An 11391-nucleotide genomic window follows, 5' to 3' on the forward strand; every position below is an offset into this window, starting at 1 on the left:
CCTCTGGCACCCCAACATCTCTTTGGGGACCCCAACATCCCCCTCTGGGACCCCAACATCTCCCATGGGGACCCTAACATCCCCTGTGGGACCCAACCATCTCCCTTAGGACCCTAATAGCCCCTCTGGCACCCCAACATCTCTTTGGGGACCCCAATATCCCCTCTGGGACCCCAACATCCTCTCTGGGAGTATCAACATCTCCCTTGGGACCCCAACATCCCCTCTGGGACCCCAACATCTCCCTTGGGACCCCAAAATCCCCTCTGGGACCCCAACACCTCTTTGGGGACCCCAACATCCCCTCTGGGACCCCAACATCCTCTCTGGGACTCCCAACATCTCTTTTGGGACCCCAACATCCTCTCTGGGACCCCAATATCCCCCTTGGGACCCTAATATCCCCTCTGGGACCCCAACACCCCCTTTTGGGACCCCAACATCCCCTCTGGGACCGCAACATCTCCCTTGGGACTCCCAACATCCCTTCTGGGACACTAATATCCCCTCTGGCACCCCAACATCTCTTTGGGGACCCCAACTTCCTCTCTGGGACCCCAACATCTCTTTGGGGACCCCAACATCTCCCTTGGGACCCTAATATCCCCTCAGGGACCCCAACATCTCTTTGGGGACCCCAACATCCCCTTGGGACCCCAACATCTCCCATGGGAACCCCAACATCCCCTATGGGACCCAACCATCTCCCTTAGGACCCTAATAGCCCCTCTGGGACCTCAACACCCCCTTTTGGGACCCCAACATCCCCTGTGGGACCCCAACATCTCCCTTGGGACTCCAATATCCCCCTTGGGACCCTAATATCCCCTCTGGCACCCCACCATCTCTTTGGGGACCCCAACATCTCCCTTGGGACCCCAACATCCCCTCTGGGACCCCAACATGTCCCTTGGGGACCCCAACATCTCCCTTGGGACTCCAACATCCCCTTGAAGACCCCATCATCCCCGCTGAGACCCAACCATCTCTTTGAGGACCCAAGTATCCCCGTTTAGGACCCCAACACCCCCTTTAGGACCCCAAAATCCATCTGTGCCCCCCTCCCAGCACCCTTGGGTGCCCCCCCAGCACCCTCAGGATGCGCAGGGCCTCCTCATAGTTCTGGTGGCGCAGCTCCATCTCCCCAAATTCACACCAGACAGCGGCCAGGTCCTCCACGTGCCGGAACCGCACCCGCGTGGCCTTGGTCAGGATGGTGCGGGCCTGGGGAGAGGGGGGCAAGGTTTTGGGGGGGGTCAGGGGGTGGGGGGCACAGGCAGGGGGTGGGGGACACGGTTTTGAGGGGGTAAGGGGGTGGGGGACACGGGGGGACAGGGTTTTGGGGGGGATAAGGCGTTCAGGTCCTCCACGTGCCGGAACCGCACCCGCGTGGCCTTGGTGAGGATGGTGCGGGGCTGGGGAGAGGGGGGCAAGGTTTTGGGGGGTTCAGGGGGTGGGGGGACTTGGGGGGACAGGTTTGGGGGGGCACAGGGGGTGGGGGACACAGGGGGACAGGGTTTTGGGGGGGATAAGGGGTTCAGGTCCTCCACGTGCCGGAACCGCACCCGCGTGGCCTTGGTCAGGATGGTGCGGGCCTGGGGAGAGGGGGGCAAGGTTTTGGGGGGGGTCAGGGGGTGGGGGACACGGTTTGGGGGGGGTCAGGGGGTGGGGGACACGGTTTTGGGGGGTAAAGGGTGGGGGACACGGGGGGGACAGGGTTTTGGGGGGGGATAAGGGGTTCAGGGCCTCCACGTGCTGGAACGGGATGGGGTGACCTTGGTGAGGATGGTGCGGGGCTGGGGAGGGGGGGGCAGGGTTTTGGGGGGGTTCAGGGGGTGGGGGGCACAGGCAGGGGGTGGGGGTGATGGTTTTGGGGGGGTTCAGGGGGTGGGGGACACGGTTTTGGGGGGGAAGGGGGTGGGGGACATGGGGAGACAGGGTTTTAGGGGGGGATAAGGGGTTCAGGTCCTCCACGTGCAGGAATGGGACAGGGTGGCCTTGGTGAGGATGGTGCAGGGCTGGAGGGGGGGAGCAGGGTTTTGGGGGGGGGTCAGGGGGTGGAGGGCACAGGCAGGGGGTGGGGGACATGGTTTTGGGGGGGGTCAGGGGGTGGGGGACACGGTTTTGGGGGGGAAAGGGGGTGGGGGACACAGGGGGACAGGGTTTTGGGGTGGGGGTAAGGGGTTCAGGTCCTCCACGTGCCGGAACCGCACCCGCGTGGCCTTGGTCAGGATGGTGCGGGGCTGGGGAGAGGGGGGCAAGGTTTTGGGGGGTTCAGGGGGTGGGGGGCACAGGCAGGGGGTGGGGGTGATGGTTTTGGGGGGGTTCAGGGGGTGGGGGACACGGTTTTGAGGGGGTAAGGGGGTGGGGGACACGGGGGGACAGGGTTTTGGGGGGGATAAGGCGTTCAGGTCCTCCACGTGCCGGAACCGCACCCGCGTGGCCTTGGTGAGGATGGTGCGGGGCTGGGGAGAGGGGGGCAAGGTTTTGGGGGGGGTCAGGGGGTGGGGGGACTTGGGGGGACAGGTTTGGGGGGGTAAGGGGGTGGGGGACGGGGGGGACAGGGTTTTAGGGGAGGGGTAAGGGGTTCAGGTTCTCCACATGCTGGAACGGGATGGGGTGACCTTGGTGAGGATGGTGCAGGGCTGGAGGGGAGGCAGGGTTTTGGGGGGGGGTCAGGGGGTGGGGGGCACAGGCAGGGGGTGGGGGTGATGGTTTTGGGGGGGTAAGGGGGTGGGGGACACAGGGGGACAGGGTTTGGGGGGGATAAGGCGTTCAGGTCCTCCACGTGCCGGAACCGCACCCGCGTGGCCTTGGTGAGGATGGTGCGGGGCTGGGGAGAGGGGGGCAAGGTTTTGGGGGGGGTCAGGGGGTGGGGGGACTTGGGGGGACAGGTTTGGGGGGGTAAGGGGGTGGGGGACGGGGGGGACAGGGTTTTAGGGGAGGGGTAAGGGGTTCAGGTTCTCCACATGCTGGAACGGGATGGGGTGACCTTGGTGAGGATGGTGCAGGGCTGGAGGGGAGGCAGGGTTTTGGGGGGGGGTCAGGGGGTGGGGGGCACAGGCAGGGGGTGGGGGTGATGGTTTTGGGGGGGTAAGGGGGTGGGGGACACAGGGGGACAGGGTTTTGGGGGGGGGATAAGGGGTTCAGGTCCTCCACGTGCCGGAATGGGACGGGGTGACCTTGGTGAGGATGGTGCAGGGCTGGGGAGAGGGGGGACACGGTTTTGGGGGGGTAAGGGGGTGGGGGGCACAGGCAGGGGGTGGGGGACACGGTTTTGGGGGGCACAGGGCATGGGGGACACGGGGGGACAGGGTTTTTTGGGGGGGTAAGGGGTTCAGGTCCTCCACGTGCCGGAACCGCACCCGGGTGGCCTTGGTCAGGATGGTGCAGGGCTGGGGAGAGGGGGGCAAGGTTTTGGGGGGGTCAGGGGGTGGGGGGACTTGGGGGGACAGGTTTGGGGGGGTAAGGGGGTGGGGGACACGGGGGGACAGGGTTTTGGGGGGGCGTAAGGGGTTCAGGTCCTCCACGTGCCGGAACCGCACCCGCGTGGCCTTGGTCAGGATGGTGCAGGGCTGGGGAGAGGGGGGCAAGGTTTTGGGGGGGGTCAGGGGGTGGGGGGCACAGGCAGGGGGTGGGGGACATGGTTTTGGGGGGGTAAGGGGGTGGGGGACACAGGGGGACAGGGTTTTGGGGGAGGGTAAGGGGTTCAGGTCCTCCACATGCCGGAACCGCACCCGCGTGGCCTTGGTCAGGATGGTGCGGGCCTGGGGAGAGGGGGGCAAGGTTTTGGGGGGGGGTCAGGGGGTGGGGGGACTTGGGGGGACAGGTTTGGGGGGGTAAGGGGGTGGGGGACGGGGGGGACAGGGTTTTAGGGGAGGGGTAAGGGGTTCAGGTCCTCCACATGCTGGAACGGGATGGGGTGACCTTGGTGAGGATGGTGCAGGGCTGGAGGGGAGGCAGGGTTTTGGGGGGGGGTCAGGGGGTGGGGGGCACAGGCAGGGGGTGGGGGACATGGTTTTGGGGGGGTTCAGGGGGTGGGGGACACGGTTTTGGGGGGTCAGGGGGTGGGGGACACGGGGGGACAGGGTTTTGGGGGAGGGTAAGGGGTTCAGGTCCTCCACGTGCCGGAACCGCACCCGCGTGGCCTTGGTCAGGATGGTGCAGGGCTGGGGAGAGGGGGGCAAGGTTTTGGGGGGGGTCAGGGGGTGGGGGACACAGGCAAGGGGTGGGGGACACAGTTTTGGGGGGTCAGGGGGGGGGGGACACAGGGGGACAGGGTTTTGGGGGAGGGTAAGGGGTTCAGGTCCTCCACGTGCCGGAACCGCACCCGCATGGCCTTGGTCAGGATGGTGCGGGCCTGGGGAGAGGGGGGCAAGGTTTTGGGGGGGGTCAGGGGGTGGGGGGCACAGGCAGGGGGTGGGGGACACGGTTTTGGGGGGGTAAGGGGGTGGGGGACATGGGGGGACAGGGTTTTGGGGGGGGGTAAGGGGTTCAGGTCCTCCACGTGCCGGGAACGGGATGGGGTGACCTTGGTGAGGACAGTGCAGGGCTGGGGAGGGGGGGGCAGGGTTTTGGGGGGGTTCAGGGGGTGGGGGGCACAGGCAGGGGGTGGGGGACATGGTTTTGGGGGGGGTCAGGGGGTGGGGGACACGGTTTTGGGGGGAAAGAGGGTGGGGGACACAGGGGGACAGGGTTTTGGGGGGGATAAGGGGTTCAGGTCCTCCACGTGCTGGAATGGGATTGGGTGGCCTTGGTGAGGATGGTACGGGGCTGGGGAGGGGGCAGAGTTTTTGGGGGCGGTGAGGGGGTGGAGGGCACAGGCAGGGGGTGGGGGACACGGTTTTGGGGGGGATAAAGGGTGGGGGACACGGGGGGACAGGGTTTTTGGGGGGGGTAAGGGGTTCAGGGCCTCCACGTGCTGTAACGGGATGGGGTGACCTTGGTGAGGATGGTGCAGGGCTGGGGAGAGGGGGGACACGGTTTTGGGGGGGTAAGGGGGTGGGGGGCCCAGGCAGGGGGTGGGGGACATGGTTTTGGGGGGGGGTCGGGGGTGGGGGACACGGTTTTGGGGGGTAAGGGGATGGGGGACACAGGAGGACAGGGTTTTGGGGGAGGGTAAGGGGTTCAGGTCCTCCACGTGCCGGAATGGGACGGGGTGACCTTGGTGAGGATGGTGCAGGGCTGGGGAGAGGGGGGCAGGGTTTTGGGGGGGGGTCGGGGGTGGGGGACACAGGCAGGGGGTGGGGGGACATGGGGGGACAGGTTTGGGGGGGCACAGGGGGTGGGGGACACAAGGGGAGAGGATTTTGGGGGGGGGGGGGTAAGGGGTTCAGGTCCTCCACGTGCTGGAATGGGACGGGGTGACCTTGGTGAGGATGGTGCAGGGCTGGAGGGGGGGAGCAGGGTTTTGGGGGGGGGATCAGGGGGTGGGGGGCACAGGCAGGGGGTGGGGGACAGGGTTTTGGGGGGGAAAGGGGGTGGGGGACACAAGGGGAGAGGATTTTGGGGGGGGTAAGGGGTTCAGGTCCTCCATGTGCCAGAACGGGATGGGGTGGCCTTGGTCAGGATGGTGCGGGGCTGGACGGGGGAAGCAGGGTTTTGGGGGGGTTCAGGGGGTGGGGGGCACAGGCAGGGGGTGGGGGTCATGGTTTTGGGGGGGTAAGGGGGTGGGGGACATGGGGGGACAGGTTTGGGGGGGCACAGGGGGTGGGGGACACAAGGGGAGAGGATTTTGTGGGGGGGGTAAGGGGTTCAGGTCCTCCACGTGCCGGAATGGGACGGGGTGGCCTTGGTCAGGATGGTGCGGGGCTGGAGAGGGGGAGCAGGGTTTTGGGGGGGTTCAGGGGGTGGGGGACACAGTTTTGGGGGGGGTCAGGGGGTGGGGGGACAGGTTTGGGGGGCACAGGGGGTGGGGGACACAAGGGGAGAGGATTTTGGGGGGGGTAAGGGGTTCAGGTCCTCCACGTGCCGGAATGGGGTGGGGTGACCTTGGTGAGGATGGTGCAGGGCTGGGGAGGGGGGTTTGGGGGAACACAGGGGGGTTCCTGGGGATCTGGGGGGGGGGCCTGGGGGGGTTTGGGGGGGGGTCTGGGGATCTGGGGGGGTCTGGGGGGGGTCTGGGGGTCCCACACACGTCGTCCAGCTGCCCGTTGTCCTCGTAGAAGCGGGCGAAGGCCACCCAGAGCCCGTGGGGGCGGCCGGTCGCCTGCTGGGGGTCCACAGTGCGCACGGCCTCCGTGTAGGTGCTGATGATCTGGGGGGACAGGGGACATCAGGGGGGACATCAGAGGGGACATCAGGGACAGGGGGGGTGACATCAGGGACAGGGGGACATGGGGACACCCACTCTGATCCATGGGGACACCCCCAAACCCTCCCCAGTGTCCCCCACAGCACCGTGCGCACGGGCTCTGGGTAGGTGCTGATGATCTGGGGGGACAGGGGACATTGGGGGGGACAGGGGGACATGGGGGGGACATCAGGGGGACAGGGGGACATCAGAGGGGACATCAGGGACAGGGTGAGGACATCAGGGACACGGGGACACCGGTCTGATCAATGGGGACACCCCCAAACCCTCCCCAGTGTCCCCCACGGCACCGTGCGCACGGGCTCTGGGTAGTGCTGATGATCTGGGGGGACAGGGGGACATTGAGGGGCACAGGGGGACATGGGGGGGACATCAGGGACAGGGGGACATTAGGGGGGACATCAGGGACAGGGGATGACATCAGGGACAGGGGGACACGGGGACACCGCCCTGATCCATGGGGACATCCCCACAACACCCCGCAGTGTCCCCCACGGCACCGTGCGCACGGGCTCTGGGTAGGTGCTGATGATCTGGGGGGACAGGGGGACATTGGGGGGGCACAGGGGGACATTGGGGGGCACAGAGGGACATCAGGGGGGACATCAGGGACGGGTGGGGGACATCAGGGACAGGGGGACACGGGGACACCCCCCCAACACCCCACAGTGTCCCCCATGGCACCGTGTGCACAGGCTCTGGGTAGGTGCTGATGATCTGGGGGGACAGGGGACATTGGGGGGGGCACAGAGGGACATTGGGGGGCACAGAGGGACATCGGGGGGACATCAGGGATGGGGGGGTGACATCAGGGACAGGGGGACACCACCCTGATCCATGGGGACACCCCCAACCCCCCCCAGTGTCCCCCACGGCACCGTGCGCACGGGCTCTGTAGGGGTCCTACTGCAGCCCCCACCCCCCTGGTGTCCCCAGGACCCCCCTGGTGTCCCCTCCCTGTCCCCTCCTGTCACCTCCACACCCTCCCTGTGTCCCCCCCCCGGCCCCCCCCAGCCCCCCACCTGCTCAGGGTGCCCCATGGTGCGGCTGGACGCGCTTGTACCAGGATGCTGGGGGGGTCCTACCGCAGCCCCACCCCCTCAGTGTCCCCTCCACCCCCTCCCTGTCCCCTCCACCCCCCTCCCTGTCCCCCCCCGGCCCCCCCCAGCCCCCACCTGCTCGGGGCGGCCCTGGTGCAGCTGGACACCCTTGTACCAGGATGCTGGGGGGGTCCTACCGCAGCTCCCACTCCCTCAGTGTCCCCTCCTGTCCCCTCCTATCCCCTCCCTGTCCCCCCCTATCCCCTCCCTGTCCCCCCCCTGGCCCCCCCCCCGGCCCCCCCCAGCCCCCACCTGCCCAGGGTGCCCCATGGTGCAGCTGGACGCGCTTGTGCCAGGATGCTGGGGGGGTCCTACCGCAGCCCCCACCCCCTCAGTGTCCCCTCCCTGTCCCCTCCACCCCCTCCCTGTCCCCTCCACCCCCTCCCTGTCCCCCCCCGGCCCCCCTCGGCCCCCACCTGCTCGGGGCGGCCCTGGTGCAGCCAGACACCCTTGTGCCAGGATGCTGGGGGGGTCCTACCGCAGCCCCCACCCCCTCAGTGTCCCCCTCCTGTCCCCTCCTATCCCCTCCCTGTCCCCTCCACCCCCTCCCTGTCCCCCCCCCGGCCCCCCCGGCCCCCCACCTGCTCGGGCGGCCCTGGTGCAGCTGACACCCTTGTACCAGGATGCTGGGGGGGTCCTACCGCAGCCCCCACGCCCTCAGTGTCCCCTCCACCCCCTCCCTGTCCCCTCCCTGTCCCCTCCACCCCCTCGGTGTCCCCTCCTGTCCCCTCCCTGTCCCCCCCCCAGCCCCCCACCTGCTCGGGGCGGCCCTGGTGCAGCTGGACGCGCTTGTGCCAGGATGCTGGGGGGGGTCCTACCGCAGCCCCCACCCCCTCCCTGTCCCCTCCACCCCCTCCCTGTCCCCCCCCGGCCCCCCCCGGCCCCCCACCTGCTCGGGGCGGCCCTGGTGCAGCTGGACGCGCTTGTGCCACTCGTGCACGTTGTGGGGGTTCTGGCGCAGCAGGACGCTGTTGAGCAGCAGCGGCCGCCGCCCCATCAGCTGCTCGAACCGGGCCAGGCGCAGCTCCAGCTCCCACCTCCTCTGGGGGGGGCAAAGGGGGGACAGGGCGTCACTGGGGGGGCAGGGGGGGCATTGGAGGGGCTGGGGAGGTCATTGGGGGGTGGACTTTGGGGGGGAATGGCTGCTGCGCCATCAGCTGCTCGAACCGGGCCAGGCGCAGCTCCAGCTCCACCTCCTCTGGGGGGGGGGAAAAGGGGGGGACAGGGGGTCACTGGGGGGGGCACTGGGGGACAGGGGGTCACTGAGGGGTCACTGGGGGACAGGGGGGGCATTGGAGGGGCTGGGGAGGTCATTAGGGGGGTCACTGGGGGGCAGGGGGTCACTGAGGGGCAGGGGGGTCATTGGAGGGGCTGGGGGGTCACTGGGGGGTCATTGGATGGGCTGGGGAAGTCATTGGGGGGTGATGGGGGGGAACTGGGGGGTCACTGGGGGGTGATGGGGGGGTCACTGGGGGGACTGGGGGGGTCATGGGGAGGGCACTGGGGGGGTCACTGGGGGGCAGGGGGGTCATTGGAGGGGCTGGGGAGGTCATTGGGGGGCAGGGGGGTCACTGGGGGGCAGGGGGGGCCATTGGGGGGTGGACTTTGGGGGGGGGGGGGAATGGCTGCTGCCCCATCAGCTGCTCGAACCGGGCCAGGCGCAGCTCCAGCTCCACCTCCTCTGGGGGGGGCAAAAGGGGGGGGACAGGGGGTCACTGGGGGGTCACTGGGGGGCAGGGGGGCATTGGAGGGGCTGGGGAGGTCATTGGAGGGGCTGGGGAGGTCATTGGGGGGCAGGGGGGGCATTGGAGGGGCTGGGGTGGGCACTGGGGGGGTCACTGGGGGGCAGGGGGAGCATTGGGGGGTCATTGGGGGACGGGGGGGGTCACAGGGGGTGGAGGGGACAGGGGGTGATGGGGGGGACAGGGGGTCATTGGGGGGGACAGGGGGTTGGGGGGCAATAGGGGGGACAGAGGGTTGGGGGGCAATAGGGGGGACAAGGGGGTCATTGGGGAGGCTGGGGGGTCACTGAGGGGCAGGGGGGTCATTGGAGGGGCTGGGGAGGTCATTGGGGGGTGATGGGGGGTCATTGCGGGGACTGGGGGGTCACTGGGGGGACTGGGGAGGTCATTAGGGGGGTCACTGGGGGCAGGGGGTCACTGGGGGGCAGGGGGGTCATTAGAGGGGCTGGGGAGGTCATTGGGGGGTTATGGGGGGTCACTGGGGGGCAGGGGGGGCATTGGAGGGGCTGGGGAGGTCATTGGGGGGTGATGGGGGGGGTCATTGGAGGGGTCACTGGGTGGCAGGGGGGCATTGGAGGGTGATGGGGGGTCACTGGGGTCAGGGGGGTCATTGGAGGGGCTGGGGAGGTCATTGGGGGTAAACTGAGTCAGGACCCCCCGAACTCCCCCATGTTTCGGGGTAAACTGAGTCAGGACCCCCCAAACTCCCTGTTTTTTTGGAGAAACTGAGTCAGGACCCCCCAAACTCCCCGTGTTTCGGGGTAAACTGAGTCAGGACCCCCGAAACCCCCCGTTTTTTGAGGGTAAACTGAGTCTGGACTCCCCCAAACTCCCTGTTTTTTTGGAGAAACTGAGTCAGGACCCCCCAAACCCCCCGTGTTTCGGGGTTAAACTGAGTCAGGACCCCCCAAACTCCACGTTTTTGGGGGTAAACTGAGTCAGGACCCCCCAAACTCCTCATTTTTTGAGGGTAAACTGAGTCAGGACCCCCCAAACCCCCTGTTTTTGGGGGTAAACTGAGTCAGGACCCCCTAAGCCCCCTGTTTTTTGGGGGAAACTGAGTCAGGACCCCTCAAACTCCCCCTTTTTTGGGGGTAAACTGAGTCAGGACCCCACAAACCCCCCGTGTTTCGGGGTAAACTGAGCCAGGACCCCCCAAACCCCCCGTTTTTTGAGGGTAAACTGAGTCTGGACTCCCCCAAACTCCCTGTTTTTTTGGAGAAACTGAGTCAGGACCCCCCAACCCCCCATTTTTTGGGGGGTAAACTGAGTCAGGACCCCCCAAACTCCCCATTTTTTGAGGGTAAACTGAGTCAGGACCCCCCAAACTCCCCATTTTTTGAGGGTAAACTGAGTCAGGACTCCCCAAACTCCCTGTTTTTGGGGGTAAACTGAGTCAGGACCCCCCAAACTCCCCGTTTTTCGGGGTAAACTGAGTCAGGACCCCCCAAACCCCCCGTTTTTTGAGGGAAACTGAGTCAGGACCCCCCAAACTCCCCATTTTTGGGGTGAAACTGAGTCAGGACCCCCCAAACTCCCCATTTTTGGGGGTAAACTGAGTTCAGGACCCCCCAGACCCCTCGTGTTTCGGGGTAAACTGAGTCAGGACCCCCCAAACCCCCCGTGTTTTGGGGTAAACTGAGTCAGGACCCCCCAGACCCCCCGTGTTCGGGGGTCCCCTCCCCGTGCCCCCGTCTGACCGTCCTCCTCGCGGCCCAGCTCGGCCGCCTGTCTCCATGCGGGCGGCGATGACGCTCTCCTCGAACTGGGCGTAGCTGTCGAACACCTGGGTGAAGTCCCGAACCGTCATCACCGTCTGCACCGCCTCCTCGTACACGTCACGCGCCTGCGGGGACACCGCGGGGCTGGGGACACCGGGGGGACACTGGGGGACTGGGGACACTGGGGGGACTGGGGACACTGGGGACACCGGGGGGACACTGGGGGGACTGGGGACACTGGGGGGACTGGGGACACCGCGGGGCTGGGGACACCGGGGGGACACTGGGGGACTGGGGACACTGGGGGGACTGGGGACACCGAGGGGCTGGGGACACCGGGGGGACACTGGGGACATGGGGACACCGCGGGGCGTGGGGACACTGGAGGGACTGTGGACACCGCGGGATGGGGACACTGGAGGGACTGGGGACACCGGGGGGACACTGGGGACACCGGGGGGCTGGGGACACCGAGGGGCTGGGGACACCGAGGGGACACCGGGGGGACTGGGGGG

The 11391-nt window shown here is 67.5% G+C and overlaps 1 protein-coding gene across 1 annotated transcript in view; it reads right to left on the reverse strand.

Annotated features, from left to right (window-relative positions):
- Positions 1-11001, reverse strand: part of XAB2 (XPA binding protein 2) — a gene marked incomplete at its 5' end in the record, with an annotated part of 28761 nt that extends 17760 nt beyond the window's left edge. The window contains 6 exon segments of the mRNA XM_084281084.1: positions 1093-1224; positions 6137-6256; positions 8303-8446; positions 8448-8455; positions 10856-10883; positions 10885-11001. Coding sequence (XP_084137210.1) covers positions 1093-1224; positions 6137-6256; positions 8303-8446; positions 8448-8455; positions 10856-10883; positions 10885-11001 — 549 coding nt within the window.
- Between the last annotated feature and the right edge of the window lie 390 nt (positions 11002-11391).

This window comes from Gallinula chloropus (genome assembly GCF_964237585.1).
Source record: "Gallinula chloropus genome assembly, contig: HAP1_SCAFFOLD_535, whole genome shotgun sequence".
NCBI lineage: Eukaryota > Metazoa > Chordata > Aves > Gruiformes > Rallidae > Gallinula > Gallinula chloropus.